Source organism: Hemicordylus capensis, chromosome 1, assembly GCF_027244095.1.
Source record: "Hemicordylus capensis ecotype Gifberg chromosome 1, rHemCap1.1.pri, whole genome shotgun sequence".
In the NCBI taxonomy this organism is placed as follows: Eukaryota; Metazoa; Chordata; class Lepidosauria; order Squamata; family Cordylidae; genus Hemicordylus; species Hemicordylus capensis.
In genome coordinates, this window is record NC_069657.1 from 346219510 (window position 1) to 346244618 (window position 25109).

At 42.1% G+C, this 25109-nt stretch overlaps 1 protein-coding gene and 1 long non-coding RNA gene across 15 annotated transcripts in view; one reads left to right on the forward strand and one right to left on the reverse strand.

The window, feature by feature from the left end:
- LAMA2 (laminin subunit alpha 2) overlaps positions 1-25109 on the forward strand; it is a 759697-nt gene that overhangs the window by 455272 nt on the left and 279316 nt on the right. For 11 of the 12 annotated variants that reach the window (XR_008313916.1, XM_053286200.1, XM_053286222.1 and 8 more), the window contains 2 exons: positions 14769-14870; positions 19827-20038. Coding sequence is in view for 11 of the 12 variants with exons in the window: in XM_053286200.1 (XP_053142175.1) it covers positions 14769-14870; positions 19827-20038 (314 nt within the window). In the remaining variant the exon portion in view is untranslated. The remainder of the gene's footprint in view (positions 1-14768; positions 14871-19826; positions 20039-25109) is intronic. The other variant, XM_053286165.1, reaches the window with a different exon arrangement.
- Positions 1-25109, reverse strand: part of LOC128340727 (uncharacterized) — a 112253-nt gene that overhangs the window by 18030 nt on the left and 69114 nt on the right. Inside the window, exons 4-6 of one of the 3 annotated variants that reach the window (XR_008313926.1) lie at positions 20467-20802; positions 18653-18876; positions 13847-14654 (exon numbers count right to left, since the gene is read on the reverse strand). This is a non-coding gene — a long non-coding RNA (uncharacterized LOC128340727). Of the gene's footprint in view, positions 1-13846; positions 14655-18652; positions 18877-20466; positions 20803-25109 lie in introns of those variants that run through there. The other 2 variants (XR_008313925.1, XR_008313924.1) reach the window with 2 other exon arrangements.

The window sequence follows — 25109 nt, forward strand, 5'->3', positions numbered from 1 at the left end:
CCCAGCACCCCTCCCCCCTATTTGGCTCCTTTAAATGCATCCAAATATTTAAGGGGATAACAGAGAATGTATCCTCCTTTTTCTTTTTCTTTTTCTTTTGGAAAATCCAGTGTTTGTCAAGTTATACAGTTTAAAAACCTGAATGCAAATTAGTTCAGTAAGGGCAGTTAATGCAGCTCATACTAAGTTGATTCTGATTTAACTCTTCTGTGTGGAACCACTTCTTTAAATAAAGATGGCCATCCTCAGGTTTAAGAAGGCTTGTAGCTGCTAAATAAAGTAGAATAGAAAAGGGGGACAGAATTCTGTTTGAGATGAGCTGAAATGCTTGTGATGTGTGTGTCTGAAAGAAGGGAGAGATCCTTATGAGCTTGTGGGTTTTTGAGTATATGTGCTACTTATGCAGCTGTATACAGCTCAGATATCAGATACTAATGCGAATAGAAGTAGATGGTTGTGTCTTCATTCCTGTGCTGTAAACCACTGCATCAACCTATACTGATATGCTTTAACAAAGTTAACTTAATCACTTTAATCATTTCCCCTCTTTATTGTATTCTGATATAATAGCTCTTTTAACCACATTTCATCTTCAGGTTAACATTAATCTTTCCTTCAGGATATATCATTTGTATTAAATCTAAGGTACCATGAGATAGTGCTAAATCAAAGACTAAAGCAAAACATTTGAATTTATAGCCATAGATTTTCTATTTCTAAGTCCATATAGCTTACATATGTGCAAAAATATACCTTGAAAGGAAGGTATATTTTAGAAGGTTTGCAGAGAGAGCGGGCATAGCAGACGATCGCCCGCAGAGCCTTGGGTGGCTGGATTGGCTGCCCACATGACTGCTGGCTCTGTCACGGAGCCGGCGGGGGCTGCTGGGATCGGGGGTTCCTGAACAAGAAGTTCCAGGGTGCCCCATGCTAGCGCGCGGGACAGCCACGGCAATACATGATCAGGATGAAGAGGTTAGCAGAGCACTCGCTCTGTTAACCTCGGCTAAGGGGAGGGGGGATTAGGCGGGTTAGCTGCCGGGAGCCACTTGGCAGCACATGACCGCCAAAAAGCGAGCTAGGCCTTCCTTAGCCCGCTTTTTGGCGATCGTGAGAATCGCCTCACTGACATTTTATAAGAACAAATTAAATTAAAAGTAAGTATTTGGTACTGGTGGCCTACTAGAGAACCTTCCCACTTTTCTTCCACCACAAAAACTTGGAACAAGTACTCATGATCAGCATGATGTCGGGTGTTTGTGCAATATAAGCCCAATAAATAAAAATACATTTAGGTTTGACCAAGGATTTGAAACTAGTTTTCCCAGCCTCAGCCATCTTTAGGCTTGATTCAAAAGTGGTGCAGCCATATGAAAAGCACCTTTCAGTTTAATGTTCTGTGTCACAGTCTTAAAAAGTGCTTACATCATGAACTAGCACATATTCATACAAAACCTATGTGCCAGCTGCTCACCCAACAAAGTCACCTAGTGCCTTTGATGAGCAATCTTTGCACATATACAGGCTAGCACATGGTATAATGTTTATGTTGACCATGTGGTGGATACAATAGGCTAGTTGCCTGAACAAAACCATTTAAAAATGGTTATTATAACTATTTCAAAGATAAAATAAGGTAAAGTAAAGCCCCTCCACCCCTCAAAGTGTCCTTTCAAAATTGATCTAAAAGCATTGTGGCTACTCCTGAAGTGCTTTGAAGTGAGTTCTGTCAATTATTTTATTGCATTTGTGGGTGGCAGAAAGGATTGTATTCATTTGCAAATTCGTATGAAAGTGCCCACAGCTAAATCAAAGAACAAGAATACAAAGGAACCTGTGCCAAGCTTTCATCTCAGTCTTTAAATCTCATGTTAATTAGCATGATCATAAATTTGTAGTTAGACACAACTCAGATGTTTGTTCCTTCCCTAAAACATGAGTTAAACCACTACAAATCTTTAATGGGAAAATGCATGAGGAAGACAGTATTGCCAAGTATTTTTAAATTACTGCAGAATTAAACTTGACTATTCCTTAGCACAAAGAGCAAATAACTGCCATGTTTACATTGTTTTATAACTTTTTCTTTAATGGGTTTTTTTTTTGTTTCCTTTTATTTCTTATTCTTTTGATATGGTAGTCAAGAACTTTGCTTGGTAGATGAATTATAACTATATATATTAAAGTATCATTACTTTCAACATAATCTGTTTCTTTGGAAACTCAGATATTAAAAAGTCCCAAGAACAGAACACACAGTATTTCTGCTTCTTGCTCATTGCTGTTTCCTTTCCTTTTCTCCTCCCGTTCTTTTAAAATGCATTTAACCTTAAAATAGGTTTCTTCAACTTCAACAGAGAGTAATGGATATTTTTTATGTCAGGTCAATTTACAAGATGGATGCTGCAGTTCTATCAGCCTTGCTACCCGCAAAAATAATTATTGTTATTATTTTGCATTCGTGTATTCTCTTTCATTCCAAATAATTCAAACTACTTACAAGCTGTGGTGTATACAGCAAGAAACCACTTTGCCCACCATTAGCATACCATGCCTTCTCTGGTGAAACACAGCAGTAGTATATCTTGAGGAGCTTGGAGAAAGAAATGGGGATAATAGTTTCCAAATGACACTGTATGCTAGGATTTAATGTAGGGAGAATCGGGCTACTGAATAGTAATTGAGCTTGTACTTTGAAGCTAACAACTCTACTCTCTCCCCATAAAGAGTAAAGCTAATGGTCACACAAGTGTTATTTTTCAACTCACTTACATAGGGAATATTTAATTGACCTTGGCTGTACTCATAAAAGCTTGAAACTGCTTTATATTGACCCAGACTATGGGTCTGTTTAGTTCAGTACTGTTTATTCTAAGACCAGCTCTCCAAGATCTTTCACAAGCCTAACTGGTGAGGCTAAGATACAAGCTTCTGCATGCAAAGCATAAGCTCTGCCACTGGGCCTAATGGGAGGGATGGCATCCAGGCACTCAAAAAACAGCTTTCCGATAGTCTTCAAAATGTAGGAAATATGCACAATATTTAACCTCCAATGCTGAAGTCCTGGGGTAGTTTTAAAATTAGTTTCTCAGGTTATTTATGATGAGTCACTGTAGTGGGATAGGTGCTCAACATTTCCATTTTGGCCCTTGCTACAAGTTCACATCAGTCTTACAAGTTATCAGGACTCACAAAGAGTCTGACCCAAAGGAGACCCTCTCAAAGTAGGAGAAGCACACATCAGCTGAGACCCTGAGGTCTGACAAATCCCCCTAGCTCTCTCAGACTCTAGCAGCCAGAGCTTGTTATGACTCCTTTAGTCAGCCCCATGAAGGAGTCCTGGAACCTGGTGCCCCCAAATGGGGCTCCTATCCTACTCCTATAACCTTCTGCATCACTCCCAGGAGCAGAGAGGGTGCCATGCCAGGGCCAAACTCCAGTTCTGAAGGTAGAGTGCTTGCTTTGCTTCTTGTGTTAGAGGTTGTTGATTTTTACCCACAATAGGTAAAACAGCAGAGCACTAAGGAATGAGCACACACTCCAGTTACAGAGTAGGTAGCAGAGGATGGTTTGGATATTGCAGCTATTTAAAGAAAACACATGGAGATCCTTGTATGACTAAACACTAAATATTTATTGATTAAATACGCTTAGATAGGAAAGACCTATCTCTAATCTAAAGGACTACATAGTGGATAGGTAAGGAGAGAGAGAGATGTTTCCATCTGCTTTCTAGGAGGAAAGGAAGGATTGTGACTCAGCACAGGAAGTGCTGCAGAGTCAGTTCAGGGGTCATAGAGTAGGGACAGATAGGGAGACCCTGACTCACTGTCTCTACTCCCAATGCCCCTAGTGGTCATTAGGACAGTTGGTGCAAAAGGTCGATGCACTGGAAGTTCATCTCCAACATCTTGGGGCTTTCCTCCTAATAGTTCTACTGGGGAGATGGTGGGTGGAGGCCAGCTCATGTTCCCACTTTGAATCAGGGCCAGCTAAAGTCCAGGAAAAGGTGGGGTTCCTCCTGCCTTCTATATAAGCCCTTCACTTGGAGCTAGCCTTTCCTGAGTATGGGACCTGGACACATGCATTGGCCCCCTGGAATTGAAGTCAGTGGCAAAATGTTGAGGTCAGTTTGCAAGAGATAATTTGAAACTCTCTAGAGACAATTGTGGTTTGTTGTTTCACTCTCCTTGCCGTGTTTTTATTGCTAGGTGTGTGAGAGATGTCAAAGGCTTATAGCTGTGCAAGATACAAGCTGTCAGTGTGACAACATGAAACAAAGGCAATTATTCTCTTAGGTCTAGGGAATATCTCTTAGGTCTAGGTACACAGTCTTGTCCTAGTCAAGAAAACAGCAAGCAATCCCCCCCACCCACACACACACACTGCCAGCTGTGACTGTTATATAAGAAAGCAAAGCATGACAGCTCTGAAGGTTTCCAGCTAATCTGTATGGCCTGTGAAGAAGACAGTGACAGACTTGAGTCACACAGAAGGAGTGCATTGATGGTAGTGTTAATGGTCTGGTCGCTTTTTTTAGGTGACACACACAGGCCTTCTGTTAATAGGATTGTTCCCAGACGCAGAGAAGACTGTTAATCTAGGGCTCAACTGGTGCCAGAAGTTAGCTGAGGAATCTGTCTTCAAAAGAATATATAGAGACATAGACATAAGAAGTTGCCTTTTATGGAGTCATCTGGCTCAATATTGTCTGCACTGACTGGTAGTGGCTTCTCTAAAGTGGCAGGCAGGAGTCTTTGCCAGCCCTGCCTGGAGATGCCTGGGATACAACCTGAGGCCTTCTGCACTGAGCTACAGGCACTGACCATACCAAGACCTAGTTTGCTTCAGCTATACCATGTGTGCCCTTAGACCATGCTCTGATACTCTAGGAATGTTACCTATAAAGAAAAGTAGTTCAGAGTACTTTTATTTTGTCAGTGAGTGACTGCAAGCTCTCCCACATCCATCAGCATAAGAATTAGGGCTTTTTATAGGGCAGATGGCAGGCTTCCATACAGGCTCACATCATGGCATCTATGCTCCCAAATTAGGCACTGTGTTAATACGTATGTATGTATGTATGTATGTATGTATGTATGTATGTATGTATTCGGTTTCTATACCGCCCTTCCAAAAATGGCTCAGGGCAGTTTACACAGAGAAATAACAAATAAATAAGATGGCTCCCTGTCCCCAAAGGGTTCACGATCTAAAACGAAACATAAGACAGACACCAGCAACAGTCACTGGAGGTACTGTGCTGGGGATGGAGAGGGCTAGTTACTCTCCCCCTGCTAAATAAAAGAGAATCACCATGTTAAAAGGTGCCTCTTTGCCAAGTTAGCAGGGGTTCTTGGTTTTAACATTACTTACAAGTGTTTATTGATTATGTTTGCCTTTCTGATGGTTTTAGAAAATAATCACTCAAGGGTGAGCAATCTGTGAGCATTTAATCAGTCTGATTATGAAGCCACCCCCTCCCCTCCACCCTTTGGTACAAGATAGCCAGCAGCATTAAAGGCCAATGGTAGGTTTACTGCCTGTGTCCATTTGGAAGTCTCTTGCAGAGACCAAACAAAAAACTAAAATGTTCTATCTGTGTGGTCAACAAGCTAGATATAACTTTCACTCTTATAGTTTTTCTTTGTATACTTCAAGAAAAGAAAAATAAAATATCTCCTTAACTATACACCTGTTTTGGTGCTTTCTAATTATTGAATTATAGTTTATTAAGAGCAAAGCAACTGTTGCAAAAATATATTCAGCACCTGGTGAGCTTGTCCTTTTCCATTTCCCCACTTTCAGGATGAGACAGAGGTTTGGATAATATTTATAATTCTGATGAAGTACTTAGATTTTTAATAACCCTTCAGTGAGGGAAACCTGGCATATTCTGCAACAGTGTCACAGCTGTCAGCATTATTTTTTGCCAGAACTGGGTGGTTTCCAAGGGCTAATTCAGGCCTCATTGTCACCACTGTAATTGTAAAAATGTATGGGTATATTACACCTGTCTACACCTAGAAGGATTGGAGAATATGTCTGGGACAATGGTTTAATTACATATTAGATGGGTAAATTGGGAATTAATACACAGAAATAGCAGTCATGTAGAATCATAGGTTCAAAGATATTTATATAGGCAAATAAAGTATGACAGCAGTTGTGGCACTCCTCTCTTTTGATGTACGTTTGTTTCTGTTTTGTTGTTGATATTGGCTTATCTACCGGAGAGGCCTGCAGCTCAGTGGTAGTGCATTCAGAAGATCCCAGGTTTAATTCTTGGCATCTTCAGACAGGGCTGGAAAACAGCATGTCTGAAATCCTGGACAGCAACTGCCCGTCGATGCCAGACAATACCAAGTTAGTTAGACCAATGCCCTGTCTCAGTATAAAGCAGCTTCCTATGTAACCTATAACTTCCATCCAAATGCAGTTAGATTTCCTTCTGTAATATAAATAAAAGCTTCTAGAGCCCCCTTTCTTATAATTAGGGACCCGGGCAGGAGGGTGCGGGAGGAGGGAGACTACAGCAGCGTACCTCCCCTGCAGATGACTGGGTGCATGGATTGCATGCCCAGATGATCCGCTGCTGCCACCACAGGCAATGCGGAGTTGCGGGGGCCGGAACGCATCCCATGGTGCATTGTGGGCATCCCTCCAGCGATGGGCAGGTGGCCTTCAGTTTCTCGGCGCCGGCTGAAAGAAGCCAGCACTGACACACAGTCAGTTAAACGGGGTTAAGGGAGAGTGCTCACTCCCTTAACCTCATTTAACAGCCGGGCTTCATAGCCAGGTCTGCTGCTGAGGAGCTGCCAGGAGCTGTGTAGGTTCTGCCAACAGTTCTCACGGCCAGCCAATCCAGGGCTTGGTGGCCTTAGCGCTGCTTTGGCTGCTCGTGAGAACAGCCTCAATGAATAGATGGCAACAGCTTTTTCTTTAAGATAAATGTATAAATGTAATAAAGTATCAACTTTATGCACAGATGTGTGTGCATTAGAGATGGGCAAACTGCTCGAGTTTACATCAGCATGTAACTTCCAATAGTTTGGAAGGAAGCCAAGCTATTTTCCAGTACAGTTGGAAATAGCATGATTCGTATCTGAGCCAAATCCGAATTCACTCCCCACTTCTCCTTCAACAAAACTCACCCTGAAATCCTGGAGAATTGAACCCTTAACCCCGAGAGCAGGCATCTCATGGGGGTATCCCCAGTGCACTGTGCTCATCATGAGGTGTGAGATGCATGGAGGCCAGGACTCTTCGTGCAGCAGTGCAGATAATCTGAAAGCACAGTCCACACTCCAGCAGCTTTTCCTGGATGATCTGGGGGGAAGATAACTTCTGTGAAGCTTTTCCCCACCTGTCACCCCCCCCCGTCTCCTAGTCATGTAAATAGCCCTAATAAATTGCATTCCCAAAGAGTTGGTGTGCAACTAAATATTGTGCCAGGCTGAATAACTAAAAACTAAACTACAGTAATCCCTCGACCTACGAACTACTCAACTTTTTTTTCGAGTTACGAACGACAAAAAAGACCGGAAGTAGTTGCCAGTTTAGAATCAGCTTCCTCGACCTACGAATGTTTAGATGCGGCTTCCTCGAATTACGAGTGTTTTGAGACTTCCGTGGTGCGCTCCTCGACTTACGAAAATTTCAACCTCCGAACATGCGTTCGGAATGGATTATTTACGTAAGTCGAGGGACCACTGTATATTTAAAACTAAAAACTATATTTAAAACTAAGCTGCTGGAGCTTCCTTAGATACCTGCAGTAGTGCAGGCCAGTCAGAAACACTATATGCTATGCAACATGCGGGCCAATGTGTTATTTTTTGTCTATGTACAGAATAATAGGCTGCTGATACTGGATCTCAGCAAACCCGATACAGGATACTCTCTAGCCCAATTCAGACATACAAGTGCACAGCTGTGTGAGAAGCTTTTCATTTTCATTTTAAAAGTGAACCTAGGTACAGGCCCTTCAAATGCAAAGGCAGTGTACTTCAGTGCCTGCGTTCAGCATAACATTTGAATGATTTACCTATGTACAGATATGTACCTATGTACACTGCACACTCGGCATATGAGTGTTGAACATAATGTGTGAATGGGTCTTCTGAGATGTAGAAAATGTTCACATACTTTTTGTATTGAAATACTGAAACTCTTCTATCTTCTCCAAAAATTGTTACGAAATAAACAATGAATTCAGCTGGACTGAACCATGAGCCTCGTTTTATATTATTTTGTGCCTTGACTTCAAATTCAAGAGGGTCTGCTTAAAATAATATGCTCCATATAATTTAGGTCCTGGAGGTCTTCTACTCCAACCTCCTGTGCAGAGTAGGAACATAGTCTGTTCTATAATAATCTTATTATGTAACTCTATTTTAACTTTAGATATCTGTAATAGTCTTATTCCAGAATAGGGGCAACAGCATTTTCCCTGTTTGCCTTATGTGCAGAAATATAGGGTAGGCACTGAGGAATGATAATAGGGTTTGCTCTATAGCATAATGAAAATATTTACAAGGACAAGACTTTTAAAAAATGCCCTAGTTCTATATACTTATTCAAACAAAAAAAAGAGAGATATTACTTTTATCTGTTGCACTAATACAAACTCTGGACAAAGGTCTTATCAAAGACAGAGAATTCTTTTTAAACACATGCTTTTTGTAACAAACGGAAACAGAACTATAATACAAAATCATAGCTGAGAATTTATATTAAAACTGTAAAACCTATATACTTTGTTTCCATGGTAAGAGCTTCATTAGAATTCACTTCTACATCTCTCTATTCGCCCTTTTCCCTAAATGCAACAAAAACATAGAAAATTCTCCTTATGACTTTCCAACCAGTACTTGTTATTTCTAAAAATGCTAATCCAACCCAGGGCTGGATTAATGATGGAACATTCACTTAAAACATAAGCGCGTAAATTAAAGCAAACAGATGTTCAAACATTCCATCTGTGCATCCTGTAACCCACACAAGGCACATGCATACTTACTGCCCATCTGTTAAGGTAGCGTATTCTCCATTCAGTACTCTGTCACAGGTGCCAGTAAGTTTGGGGTCAGGTGACAGTTATTGAAGAATAAGATTCTACTCCTTTCACTAGGATATATTCCACTTACTGTGCACTGAGTTATGTAGCATTCAGTATGTTTGTTTGTATTTGATGGTTCCTTGGTTATTCATGTTTGTCTGGATTTTTGCCTGAAACATAAATGCTGAGACTGATATTCATTTAAGATACATTTCAATGAGGGCCTATAAAATTAAGGAGAGAATCAAATAAAGCTTCATAGGATGGTATATGTCTTCAGGACAGTCTTCTGTCATTTTGTCTCAATATGGTATAATGGCACTTAAGATGGGAATTAATTGTAGAGTATAAACAAATAATAATATACCCATGTCTGTCCAACTAGGGCAGTAGGTGGGCATGTTAATCGGAATAAATGTTATGGATTGTAGCTGTATTTTATCTCTAATAGATATTATTACACACCAGGTTCTCCATTCAAAAGCATGAGCATGTAGCTAGACAGTGTGATGAAAATCTAAATCACCGAATGGACATCGCACATGCAATTTGCTTAACTGAGCATTATCATAAAGCAATTAGGTTTGAGTTTAGACGGTGGGGTTTTTGTTCTTGTTGACAGATCCAATTATAACCTCAAACCTACTGCCTATTCAGGACATTTACCCACAAAGTGAATATGTAGGTTTTGCATTGGAAGTGGACAACCATAATATTTGTGGCATTCATTACTCAAACTTCTTTTGTGGATCCAGGTTGTGCTTTATCAAAAGACCAAACTGAAGTCCACATTAAAAAAGAAAGAAAGAAAAGAAAAATAAGTGTTCCCCAACATTATCGTATGCAAATTACCATATACAGAACTTCTAATTTTCAGTCAGGCCTTTATAACTGCACTGGACTATGCGTTATTTATTTCAGGCTGGACTTTGCATTATATATGGAGCTGCTGTTCATAGTATTTATTAGAAGAGCTTTTCTTTTAATACATTCTGCAGCAGAATAAGTCTATTCACTTCCTGGAAAAGATGGGCTGAAAGCATACAGTATACCAATGCACAAATACCTTCATTGGATTGCCTTTTAGGAAGAACTGAAAGTGTTGACATATGAGATTCTAAATGGTTTGATTTTAAATGTCTATGACATGGCCTCCTGTTTAGATCTCTAAATGATAGGGTTGTGTACAGGCGTGGAGCCAGCCGAGTGGTGGCCTGGGTCCAGCCCTGCTCGGCGGCCCCCTCCACATACGCGCATGCGCGTGATGTCATGCACACGGGGGCATGGCTTGGGCTCCAGAGGAGCCCAGAACGAACTACCCTCTCCCATGCCCAGGCCACCAAGAGCCCAAACAAATGCAGCAGCACGGTTCCCCAAGAACAATGGGAAACCCCACTCTCCCACGCCTTCCCAGCCAACTCCCCGCTTCCATGCCCAGGCTGCCAAGAGCCCGAGCGAACTCTCTTGCTACTCCAGTTATTTCAGGCAACGCCAACTGCCCGATAGGATGTTTTCCCCTTTCTCTCCCTCTCTGGAGGAAGAGAAAGGGAAAAATGTCCTATCAGGCAGTCGGCGCTACTGGAAATAATTAGTGGAGAGTTCACCCGGGCTCTCGACGGCCCAGACATGGGAGGGGGGAGTCCACTCTGGGCTCCTCTGGGGCTTCAGAGCCATGGGGCTTCGGTGGCCTTTTTCATTGGCGGCCTGGGTTCTTTGAACTCGTTCACACAATGGTGGCTCTGCCCCTGGTTGTGTATGGATGAAATTATTGGATCTGATCCTATGCAAATGATTATTGAATTGTGCATCTGATCACTGTACCAGCATAAATTGAATCGTTCAGTGCATTGTCGGGTTAGTGCATCATTCCATAGGAAATAATGGGAAATCATTGAAATGTCTGTAAATATATTATCTTAAGTAAAAATGAGATGAAACTTTCAGGCATGGTAGACCTTTCTTAGAGTTGATGGTGGACCCTTCTTAGTATAATACCACCTTAATTACAGTGAAATTTCAGAAAAGCAAGCAAACCTCTCTCCTCTTTTCACATTTTTGCACTGACTATATACATTCAAATGAGTTCAACAATATTCAGTTGCAAATTATCTCCGCTGGAAAGCCATACATTCCCAATGCTTCTCTCAAGAAACATTGTGATTAGATGGGAGATTAACAAATTGCAGTGTATTTGGAACAGCTGCAAGCTTGAAGTATTGAAGGAAAGATGTCAATCACATAACTGCTTCCTCCCCCCAATTCATTGTTTTCCATATATGGCACATCACCAGATTCAACAACAAGCAGGTTTTGTGACATCTGCAGCAACAGAGAAAAGCATGTAAACGGCCATCCAATCATTAGAAGGAGTGTATGATACTATATGGAAAATATTGTAGTGGGGACAGTACTACTACTACTACTACTACTACTACTACTACTACTACTATGGATATTTATATACCACACTTCAACCAAAGTTCTTAAAGTGGGTTACACAGAAAAACAAATAATACATAATTAAGATGGTCCCTGTCCCCAAAGGGCTCACAATCTAAAAAGAAGCATAAGGTAGATACAACAGCCACTGAACTGGGGCTGGATAGGGCCATTTGATCTCCCCCTGCTAAATATAAAACACTTTAAAAGGTGTCTCTTTACTCAGTTAGCAGGGGTATTTAGTTAGCAGGGGTACCACAGTACTGAATTGGATCCAATTATTGTTATGATGATGATATGATAATGACCCACACTTTTCACTGCCTAACATGGTGATGGTGGGGTGATCTACTCACGTTGGTGCAGGGCTGGCTCCCACACTGCTGCAGGCTCGCAGTGAGTCACCAGCAGTGTTGAGAATTTGAGCAAGAGGGCAGATTCTTCAAGAAGCTCACCTGCACTCTGGAAGTACTAGTTAGAACAGAAACCAATCAAGTGCAAATGCCAAACATCACCAGCACCTCACTGGAAGCCCACAGCAGCACATGTAGATCTACTGCCAGGCTGTAGCAGTGTGGGTGGATTGCCACTGCCCTCATTAAACTGTGGGACATGTGGGCCAATGTATTTACTTACAAGTTCACTATTTGTGAGTTGAATCATAATAGCAAGAGCTTTCTCATTGGGACTTCCTTCTTAGGGCCAGCCAACAAATATTCAAACATACTTATCTACTTGTGGTCCCAAAGTCTGTCTGCTGCCTCCAATGCAGTCTGCTGTCTTGCTTCATGGTGGGGCAGGCCCTGTATATCACTTGCTATGTATGTAACTATGCATGTCAGTAACACATACTTGTACGATTCATAGAATCATAAGTTTTAGATAAGAATCATAAGATTATGATTCATAGAATCATAAGTTTTGGGAGAAAACCAGTTCCTTGTATTGTATATGATTGGATGCCTGACTGTGCCGATGTAGTCAATTTTAACACAATAATTTCTTATTGCTTTTTTCAATTATTGCATTTCCTTTGAGAAGGTCAAAAATTAGAGCCTCTATGAAAAAAAATCTATTGTGATATTTGAATTACACAGCTCAAGATGCCAGGAGAAAAGAGCACAAGTTTAATATTAAATATTAATATTGCTGTTACACTTCTAGTGAATGTCCAGAGAGATATATCTTAATATGTATTTGGGCAGTACAGGCTACCAGAATTGTGTAAAATCCTGCACAGTCCAAGCTGAAATTAAATGAACTTCCCAGTGGATCTTATTTCTGCTTATGGTGATGAATTTTTTTGCCATTTGCTAGTGGAACCTTTAAAGAATTATAAAGAAACATAATGTCAAAGGATTCCTAAAGTGGTCCATATATACTATATTTTAAATGAGTGAAAATGATTATTGCTATATTTGCTGCTGTTATTTGTTTAGCATCAATAGTGTACTTGAAGATGCAGATACTTGAACAGAAAATGACCCACTCTGTAAAAACCTGATTTATATTTCATTAGAACAAGGAGCATCACACAATAAAAGCTCTTTCCTTTCATTTCTTGTGGTTTCATACATTCAAACACACTATACAAGGGGGGAAAGGTATGATTAATGATTATCAAAGACAGCACATTATTCCCATTGGAACAGCCTTGAGTATTATCAAACAATTCCCCTCCCTTCAGAGTCCTCTCACAGTGCTCTTGATCGGCAATATGGATGGGAGGGGGTGGAGAGAGAGAAATTAGAATCTTAGGCCTTTTGTTACACTTGAATATGAAATATGGCTTAATTTACTTTCTAAAAATGGTTTTATTTCTAGTGCAAGCACCAAAGCACAACTGCAGCATTTGCTGTGGATCTTGTGTTTGTGATTTGGTTTTGACGTCTACCCTAAGAACAGTTTCTGCTGTTTGCTAGTTTCCTGAAACACCATGATCGGTGTCCCTAAAAATATATTGTTAACAAAAATATATGCATACAAAATTTATTACACAGATAAGGGGAGGCTTGAGGTTATTTGAGGTCATATCATATTTGGAACATCTGAAAGAAAAGGCAGCATTCCTTTTAATTTAATGTGTGGGGCTTTGTGTGGCTGTGATGTCCAAGTCATCCCATGGTGGTAACTCCACATGTAATGGGTCAGTACCACCAGTGAGAATCATTAAGTAGGACCACAAGAGACCACAGGGGCAGACAAATAGTGCAATTTCCTCAGTTTTCGGTTGTACTTTACAAGCAGTATTTAGTAGTCCTCCAGACTGGGTGACTGGCAGGCCCTTAACACTAGCCTTGGGTGTGTGAATCAGGGCATGGGGAAAGGAGGGGAAGCAATTCATGACAAGTAAGTAGCATACAGCTCCAACTCCTCCAGTCAATTTTGACAGTTTACTATCATCCACAAAAGACATAGCGAATTACGTCATGTGCGTAATTTTTTTAATATGACAATTGGGATGTAAGGGTCAAAGTTGCTAATGTAGGTCACAGCTATATTTATTATTTATTACGACGCCATCCAAAGGCTCTGGGTGGTGCACAGCAAGTAAAATACAAAAACAAAACAAAAACACAACCATTTAAAACAAACAGGTTAAAACAATATAACAATTTAAAACAGTTCAGAGCAATTTAAAACCAATTAAAAGTACTTAAAAATAATTTTAAAACCTTGGAAGGCCAGGCCAAACAAGTAAGTCTTTAGGGCTCTCTTGAAGGCTAACAATGAGCCCAAACTATGAATATCTGCCTAATATATAGCAATAGCAATAGCAATAGCACTTACATTTATATACCGCTCTATAGCCGGAGCTCTCTAAGCGGTTTACAATGATTTAGCATATTGCCCCCAATATTCTGGGTACTCATTTTACCGACCTCGGAAGGATGGAAGGCTGAGTCAACCTTGAGCCTTGTATATATTGCATTTTTTCAAATGTAGCTCCTGTATACCAGAACTTTGGGCAGTGTTGGGGGCGGGGGGAATGTGCACACGTGCATAGATTTCCAAACTGGAGAACACTTTGGTTGGAACCCTGCAGCCTCTGGAGGGGCATGTGGGTGTATGTGTAGGGAGAAGGAGCAGTTCATAGTGATTCCTTCCTTGGGGATCTATATCATCTATATGTCCTTTCACCAGAAGTCCATACCTTGAATGCAATGTAATTTTAAAAGAATAGTGCAAAATGGTTAAACACATATTTTTCTGTTATGTGATCAACATCATCTTCGTCTTCTTGTTCTTCTTTTAATAAAAACCACAGATAACAGCTGCAGGAGGAAATCTGAAATTTACTATTTCGTATGACCTCACAGGGGAGGAAGATGCTGCTGAAACAATGCTTCAGCCTGATGTTATCATAGAGGTAGAGTATTCCTTTCTCACATCTCATGATGTGTTCTATGAAAGAGTAATTTGTTAAGCTATGGTATGAGCCATTGTCAGTGGTACACAATCACCTGACCTCATAAGGCTAAAACACCCCAACAATAAACTCAGTTATTATCAGACTATTTTAAACAGAATTAACAAAAAGGGGTACTTTTATATCATGCAAAGAGGCACTTCTAACATACATTTTAAAACACATTGATCATCATAAAGAAATATTGTGATACATACAGTATATTTTAATATGAACTTATTGTGATTTAAGAAGACTTAGCACTTATGCTGCTTTTGTCCCCACACCCTGTATTTATTTGTCTAACTTCTCTGCTGTTGCAGACTCAGGGCTTACAACCCCGCCCCCCTTTTTCCCCGTTTCCCTGAGATAGAAAAAGTCCTAATGAAACAGCTGTCTTTTTCAGAATGCAATTGCATTAACAGCTCGTTTGTCTGGTAGGATAAAACAGCATCCAGATTTCACATAGTCAAAATGGCTTCCAAAGCCCTGGGAACCTTCTGCTCCCAGGCTCATAAGTTAAGTTCCATATATTTGAGAAGCCATCTAGTTTCGAAAATATCCATTTGCCTGTTACTGAAAATTTAGCTTTCTAAAAGAAGAGCCTGAGCCACAGAGATGGTTCAAGGAAAGCCCTGCCTGCGTTAAGGAGCCTATGGGACTAGAGCAGAGCTGCACAACTCAAATGCCCTGGTGGGCCAGAACCATCCACAACTTGGCGTGCAGGGGCCGAGGTCAAATTTTTAGCACATTATTACATAAAAATTAAAAATATTATTAATTACTTGTGGATCTATTCCCACGGTCAATGGACCCATAGTTTTAACCAAGGATGGTGGCCAGAGAATAGGTCCTGTCTCTGCTCAGTCAGTGGGGCCCTGGAGTGCATGCCAGCCCCAAACAAATGCCAAGTCCTCTCCTCTCCCTAAATTGTTGTTGCTGTCAGGCTGCAATGCTAGGCATGCTTACATGGGAGTAAGCCTCACTGGGCACACCATGGAGTATATTTCTGAGAAAGCATGCGCAGGATGGCACTATGAGGCAGTTGCCAGCTCCTGTGTTGCTGCAGGATACCTGGGGCCAGTTAAATAGTCCCTGTGGGCTGAATCCAGCCCCCAGGCCTTATGTTGTGCAGGCCTGGACTAGAGCATGCTGACAGCACCCCTCTTTTTGTTTGCTTCCCCTCCCAGGCACACTTTGCCAATCCGCCATTGTTCAATAACTCTTACGTAGCAGCAGCATGCATCCAGCTTCGCTCCCTGGGGTCCCTTGCTGCTTCTGTGCTGCTGCTCCAGCAGGCATCATCACTGCCTCATTCCCCCATTCTCTCTGGCTGCCATTGGATCCTCAGTATCACCACACTTCTCCACTGTGTCTCCAGGTTGGGGTGAACAGTGGCAGCCAGAGAGTGATGGACATGGGTGGGTGTGCCAGCCAGGACACTCCCCTGTGTCCATCACTCTCTGGTGAGTAGGCAAAGGGTACCTGAAGCAAACAAGTGTGGTGCTGCTGGGGAGCCAGTGGCAGCCACAGAGGACTGGGCAGGCAAGGGAGGCAATGGCAATGAGGCAGCAATGTGTCAGCAGCAAAGGACCCCAGGGGGTGGAGGCAGGTGCGTGTTACTGCCTTCATGGTAGCAAGCGTATGACTACTGGGTAGGCAAAGTGTGGCTGAGGGAAGGGTGGCACATCTCCTGGATGGGGCTGTGGCAAGGGCAGGCAGAGCAAAAGCTGGGAGGGAGGAGAGAGGGGAAAGAAGGAAAAGTGACGGTAGCAACAGAAAGTGGGGAGGATGGCGGCCGTGGACCAGCTGCAGGCAGGTGGGGTGACGCCTGAAGCAGATTGCTTGCACTTGCTGCCCCACAGCACATTTGTGCCTGAAGCCATCGGCCTGTCTGGGCAAACCTGTAAATTGAGACCAACTCATTTACTCGCCTATGTTCTGGGGCCTGAAAATTTAACAGAAGCACTGGCTCCCACTCTTAATAGGGTCACTGATTGACATCCAGACTATGCCAATGTGCCTGAGATTTCTGTTGCATAAGGGGGACAGAGGCAATTTTGGGCAATCTTCCCGTCCCTTTAATCTTCAGGGATAGGATCAGTAGGCACAAGCAGTTGTAGAGGTAAGGGAAGTGTGCTGAAAATCATCCCTCGCCCTTCTCATGAAAACCCTGGTGCTCTGGCATAGGTCTCATCTGGATAGCAGCCAGTATCCCTGGTTGTGCTTGTTCCTCTGTCCTGCAGTCAGTTGGTTGCTACACCTGTGGACTTCTGTAATTTCTGCGGAAATGCCTGCAGGAATTAATGAACTCTGGGACTTGTAGTTCTTAAGAGACCATGGGCTTCCATGTTTGGAAGCCCATGTTTGGAAGACCAAACAGTGTTTTATTTCAACTTCCGCTCAAATTGTAATGGGAAAAGGTATGAGCTGTCCACACGAAGTTCAAGTTCATTGTGCAAGTTCTTAGTGCCATCTGCTGACCACCTGTAAAGAAATCCATGAAAAAGCTGTATCTTTTCAACACTTACTTTTAGTTTAATTTGGAAAAGACAGAGCCTTTTCACAGATTGTCAGCAGATGGTGCTAAGAACTTGCACATCGTGTGAACACTTCATTACATTTCCCCTTGGAATTTATGCTGAAGTTGGAATAAGTGGAAAAGTTCCATATCACACAAGAATGCATACTATTCTCTGTCTTTCAAACAAGGTGTAGATTTTCCTGTAGAAGTGCTCTCTTGCTGCGTACTCACACAACAGGAACAACAGTTTTATCTCAACTTTAACTCATAGGCATAACATTCTGTCATCACCGTTCTGAATGTGGGACTATAAACACCACATATGGAGTGGCCAACCAAAACGAAAAGGGCACTTCACTTTAGGGCAGGATTTATGATAGCTTGAGGGGAAATCTCCCCATACTTGATATGCCCCCAAAATGTCCTGTTTCTTATGAATTATTTGTATAGTACCATCAATGTACATGCAGCTTGATGAAGTATGATAAACAAGACCTCTACCTCAAAGAGTTTGCATTATAATCTAAACTCAGCTGTGGGGAAGACAATAGGCCGGGGGGAGGGGGCAAACAGTTGGCTGATGGGCTGGATTTTATTCCGATGCACCTCCAGGGGGCCGCACATAGCCTTGCACTGCCTTCTGTTGCCTCATGCCTGCCTTGTACCCACCTTGTGCCTCCTTCTGCCTTCCTCCTCCTCCTTCCTCTTTCTCTCACTCTCTTTCTTCCTTGGTCTGCCACTTAAATTAGCAGAATGCACTTATTTTTACACCACAATATGCTTGGTGAACACTTCTTTTTTGTAGCTCTTTGAAGAAATTCTGAATATCATACTTCCCGTTTACATACAAGTACCAAATTTTGCATGAACACTGCTGCCTTTTACACTAGCTGAATGCACCCCCACTTTTTTTTACATCAGACTGTGCTAAAAGGAATTTTAAATGTTTTTTTTCTTTTTTCAGAAAAAGTTCTGAATATCATATTTTAACTGTTATTGTTCTCAGCAGAATTTTTGTACTCAAAAATGACCTCAATAACTCGGTTTGGAGTTATTGAGGTCATTTTTGAGTACAAAAATTCTGCTGAGAACAATAACAGTTAAAATATGATATTCAGAACTTTTTCTGAAAAAAGAAAAAAAACATTTAAAATTCCTTTTAGCACATGAATAACATCATGCCCAAGAAAAGCAGAACCCTTCTTTTCACCCCGCTTACCCTCTGCTCACTCCATTCACTCCTGTGGGGAAGGTACCTCCGGCCATCTTCTTTCTTCCCCCTCCTTCCCACTTCCGTTCTTCCTCCCTCCCTTGCAGAGAGGAAGCCTCCCTCTTTCTCTCATTCTTTCTCACACATGGCAGGGGCTGGGGAAGGAAGGAGCGGCTCACCAGCAGTGGGAGAAGGTTCAGTTCATCTTCCCTGCTAGCCATGCTATCGACATGCTGCATGGTGAAAGGGGAGAAAGGAAGAGGAAAGGAATGGGTGACTTGGCTCCAATCAGCATGGCATGGGGAAAAGGAAGATGTGGCTTGTGGTGGAGGGAAAAGGTTCAGAAAGGAAGGAGCGGCATGGCTCCACTCATTATGGTGCGGGGAAAAGTAAGACGTGGCTAGAGGTGGGGGAAGGTTCCGTTCACCTTCCCCCCACCCTAGGCATGCCCTTGTATGCCGCACAGCTGATAAAAGTGAAAAGGAAGGCACAGCACAGTGCAGTGCAGCATAGTGAGGCGGGGGGGAGCAAGGAGTGGCTTGCCTGTGGTTGGAGGGTCTGAGGCTCAAGGGTCAGAGGAAGGAGCTCTGCAGGCTGGGGGTTTGACACCCCCGCAATAGGGAAAGGAACAAAGAGAGAGAGAATGTTATGTACACATTATTAGGCTGAGACAGCTTAAGGGTTAAAGTATGATAATACACAACAAGAGATTTAATCCAGTGCAAAGGCAAGCATGCTTCCCTTTTAGTGAGATAATTGCAATAAGGCCCATTTGTTATTTCAATGGATACTGATTTGAACTTGAAATAGTAGCAAAGTATAATTTTGACTAGGATACCTGCTGTGTAGTCAGTTTCCACTATTTTTAGGCAGCTGCATTATTGTATTTATATGTCTTCCTAATTAATAATGGGCTTCAGTTGGAAATCCGAATTTTTTCATGCAAATCTGCGACATGACTTCCAACAGGTTGTCTTTATTTTGCATGCATTATTTTAGTTCCACCATCATCCAAGTTTCCACACACAGAGTAGTATTAAATTTTACTAATAAACATCATGTATTTGAAATATACTTTGCAGCACACTTTTATACTAAGGCTGTACATTCTCTATTATGATATAGCATCATATGTCATTTCTTTTAAAATGTTTGCATCCATAACATTTTTTATAATTATTAGGGAAGTGGCTTGAGAATCAGGACATCACAGGAGGGGATTCACTTGAACCCATTTGAAGAGCACACTGAAGAAGTGTTGATGAAGCACGACTTATTTATGCTGCATGGCACTGACTCCCCGGTCAGCAAAAGGGAATTCATGACTGTGCTGGCAAATATAAAGAGAGTTCTTATAAGAGCCACATACAGCAATGGGATGAATGCCATCTACAGGTAATATATAAAACTGCATTGTCTGTCCACACTTTTGGGGAAATATTGTCTTTGTTCATAGTGGAAGTTCTTTTGAGAAGGTTGATTACAATTATTCTCAGTGTCACCTTCAATTTTCATTCAGTTTCAGATAATTTTGCTTTTTAGATCATTATCACTCACCACCCCCCGCCCCGGCTTCCAATAGCAAATACAGCCTAGAAGAAAAGTAATAAATTGTTAAACAACCACTAACAACATTTAGATTCAGAGTAACTAATCTCTGGTCCAATTTCTTTTTGATTCCAGTTTTCGGAATGATGTGTTTACTAAAAATTAAGGGTTGATTATTCTTTTCCATGATTTCCAATGCTCTAGTAATGTGCTGGTGCTGTATAAACATATTTAAAATAAGTCATATCAGGGGCATTATAGTGTTGGTGACTTACTGGATACTCTCAGGGTGATTTTCAGTCTGTCAGCAAGCCATTCTGCTTCCCTTCTTTCTGTGGATGCTGCTCGTCTGATTGGTGAGCTATATAGTGGGGTGGCCACGTCATTCTCATCTGCTCTTCGTTGGGGTGCTCAGGGTTTTTCCTTGCTCCTTCTCCTCCTCTTTCCAGTTTTGTTCCTCACAGTCTCCTTTGATAACTCTCCAGAGCTGTTGTTAGGTTTTTCAAAGATCATGGACCCGGGCCAACAGCTCCATCCTTTGATATTTATTTGTATAGCACTCGCAGTGCAATCCTATAGATATCTTCTTGGAAGGAAGCCAATGAGGATTACTACAAGGTAAGTGAGTATAGGATTGCAGCATCAGTTAATAAGACAGTGAAATGATTGCACTCACAGTGCAAGGACTGCAGTCCTCCAGCAATGCCACAGCTAAAATGGGGATTTCAATCCCCTTTCTCTTCTGCAACCAATACCCCACACAACTGAACAATTGAGAGACATTGTGGCACAATGGTTATGGTTGGATTAAAACTGGGAGGCCTGGGTTCAAATTATTACCCGCTCACTAGCTGACCCTAGGCCAGTCATTCTCCCTCAAGCTAGCTTACCTCACAGGATTTTTTGTGAGGATAACATACAGAGGTGAAAACATGTACTTGGAGTCATCTGCCACTGTGAGGCAATATTATATATTGCTCTCCAGCTAACCTTAACCTACCTCATAGGGCTGTTGTAAGAAAAATGAGATATTCCAACTTGCACCAACCTGAGCTACCTGAGAAAGTGTGGCACACAGGGGCGGAGCTGTAATTGTGTGCACGGGTTCCAAGAGCCCTTGCGCACTGGATGCCAGGGACGCCATGCTCACTGTGATGGACACCCTCTGCCTCTTCTCTCCCCACCACCCATGTGGGGCACCCCTTTTCTCCCAACCATATGCGGCAAAGGTAGCAATCCTAATGGAGCGGCCTGGGATAGTAGGCTGCCCTGTCCCCACTGTTCTCTGCCCACTGTACACACAGGGCACCCCTTATATTCCTACTGCAGGCATGGTGGCCAGCTAAGAGGCAATGACAGGGCCACCTCAGGCTGCTCCATCAGGGCCACTGGCGTACATGTGGTGGGGAGAAGAGCAAGCACCCCACACACGCAGCAGGGAGATAAGAGCTGCCATGGCGGGGGCATCACTGGGTTGGGAGGGGGGTCTGAACATGGGTCACCTATGCCTTCCCATCCCTACACCACAGGTGGCACATAAATAAATACATACATGCATCCAACATATGAAAGAATTATGTATAACTGATATTCTAATGTTAATTTTTAAAGATCTAAAACCAAATCTAAATATTTTTACTTTGTGAACATTGAACGAGAGAAGAACAGGGAGACAGGAATTCTGTGATGTGATGAGGCTGCAGAGATGGGGTAGGAAGAAGGGGGCAATTAAGAGAGAAAAAGGCAAAGGAGTAAGGATGGGCACAAACTGGTTTGGCGCCTCCTTAGGGAAGCGTTGAACCGGCTCGGGCACCCACAGCCTAACCGGTTCGATGGGATGGGAAGCAGTTCCCTTAAGAAGCAGGTAAGCAGGTCCTACCAAAGGCTGTGTGCAAGCTGCAGGGAATAGCACCATAGCTGTGCACGGCCTTTGGTAGATAGAGTGCTGCACATGGGAAAGGGGTGATAAGAGCAGGTAAAGACTTGCATACCTGCTTTTTAAGGGGACTGCGCCTTGCCCACAGCTGCCTGAGCCCGTTCGGGCACATCCCTACAAGGGAAGGGTTCACTGGAGAGTAAAGGCTGGTGTTGAATCCTATCCAGAATATTTTATGTTTTGTTTTTTAGAAGTTTGCTGCCAAGGAGAGAAGGGTACCTGGAACCTTCTGCATGCAAGGATGCAGGCTCTCTTCCCAAAGCAGCCCCATCCCCTAAGGGGAATATTTTACAGTGTTCACACATGTAGTCTTCCATTCAAATGGAAACCTGGGCAGACCCTGCTTAGCAAAGGGGACAATTCATGCTTGCTACCACAAGACCAGCTCTCCTATAAGCCAAGCTCCCTCCCCCTAGAATAGTTACAATTTTTATTCTAGATTCCAATTGCCTGGTGAATCTATAGATCAGTATGTCACAGCATTGTGTGCCTTGAGTGTAACCTCTGAGATTGCCAGCTTTAGATTGTTATCAAAACAAACTACTCCAAACTGTGTGGAGCAAAAAAAAAATTGCAATAGCAAAAAAATTGCTATTGGAAACTTACCTTGGATAACGTTATAGAGATGGCTAGGAGAGTGGAAAATGTTCTTCACTGTGCCAAATAGCTATTTTTGGTAGCCCAAAACAAACAAACAAACAAATCCAGGCTGTTCAGTCTAAATCTTTCCAAACCCAATCTTCTCATATGGCACTGCCCCAGAAAGTGGCAACACACACACACACACACACACAAAATAGAAAATCTACCACTGCCATCGATGTGGAGACTCTGCCCACAAAGCCGATTGTGCTAACATGGAAGGTCACTTGCAACAAGTGCAAAAGAAGAGAACACTTTGCTAAGATTTGCACATCTGCAGTCCACTCCATTACTGTTTCACCATATGATAAAGGATGAAGCAGATGAACCACTTCCTGATAACATGTCTAAGTGTGACAGAATCAGAGCCTGCTTCTCCAGACTATGAAGTTAAACGTAATGGCTATGAAGAGAGGATGCTGGCTGATTACGGTTGTCTACACACTATTATTTCCCATATGCTTTACAAGAAACTCCGTACTACATCAGATCTGCACCTGCAGCCTTCAGATATCCACCTGTGGGGATACGGAGGTGTCCCTATTGCCATAAATGGATACTTCACTGCTGTCCTGGAATACAAAGGACATGCTGCAGAAGGGAAAGTGTATGTGTCACAAAAAATAGTCTCGATATTGGGCTGGAAACATCAGAAAGATCGATGGATAATGTTAGACCCAAATAGCACGGAACCCATATTACAAATGATGGAGCATCCATATGTTGATATGACTGCTGATTTCTCAGATATTTTTGCTGATATGCCTGGCACTGCCATACATTTCAAACATAAAATTCAGATGAAGGCAAATGCAATACCTGTACTACACAAAGTGAGCAACATACCTGTAGCATTGTGCCAACCACTTAAAGAGGAGCATCTAAGACTATAGCATGCTGACATCATAGAGCCTGTTGATTCATCAGAATGGATCTCTCCCATTGTGCTTGTGTGGAAATAAAATACTACACTTTGAATGTGTGTAGATTTAAGAGATGTGAACATGGTAGTAGATTGTCATCCATTACCCAATATCAATGAAATGCTGCTTACTCTGAAAGAGGCCTCTGTGTTCACAACTTTGGACTTGTCTTCAGCCTATCATCAAATTCCTCTCCTTAAAAGTTCTTGCAAAAACACAGCCTTTATTACCCCAGAGGGTCTTTTTCAATACAAAAGACTGCCCTTTGGATTAGCCTCTGCAACTTTGGTATTTCAAAGAATCGTGCATGCAATTTTTGGGACTATGGATAGAATCACTTACTTACAGGATGACATTTTAGTATATGGAAAAACCATCAAGGAGCATGATGCTAAACTGACAAAAGTCTTAAGAAAACTCCGACAATATGGACTTACTATCTCTGCAGAGAAATGTCAGTTTTGCACACACTCAGTGATGTACTTGGGACACACAATATCTCAGAGTGGCATACATCCCAAAACAGACTTGGTGAAAGCTATTCAGGAAGCACTAGAGCCACACAACAAGGATGCACTTCATTCATTTTTAGGACTCTGAGTATTACTCTAAGTTTACTAGACAATTTGCCTCAGAAGTTGCTCCATTGTATCTTCTTTTTAAAAAGAATGTAGCATTTAACTGGAATGGATCCTGCAAGGCTAGTTTTCAGACTATAAAATTGGTCATTGCTGAAAGCCCTGCTCTCACTTCTTTTGATGCCAAGAGCCACACTACTGTAACCACTGATGCTTCTGAATATGGTTTGGGTGCTGCCTTGACCCAGCAAAAAGGGGACAAGGAAGTTACAATTGCTTTTGCTTCCAGCTGCGTACTGCATCAGAGAAGATGTATTCTGTCATTGAAAAAGAAGCTCTAGCATGTTTCTGGGTGGTGAGACACTTATTTGTTGGACAGAAAATTCACTTTACGGTGAGACCATAAACCCGTATCTGCTTTATTTACCACTTGGGGATCAAGTTGAGCAACCCCAGATTAGCCAAATGGATCACCAGACATACGGATTTTGATTTCCAGATGGAATATCTTCCTGGTTTTCTAAATACACCTGCAGATTGTTTATCTAGACTTCCACTTCCAGACCAAGAGGAGATCCCAAAAGACAAGGATGAAGGAGTCATAATTGTGTGAATAGCTTCATCTGCTCATGGAGTGATCACATCTTCTGAATGTAAAGCGGCCCTCAATATTGATCAAGTGCTTACGGAATGCAAACCTTACATAACTAATGGGTGGCCATGAAAAACAAGGTACCTGAACAACTTCAGCTATACATGCACGTAGCAATTGAGCTGTCTCTTCTCAATGAGCTGGTGGTGAGGACTGATAGTTTGATGGTGCCAACTTCCTTAAAAGC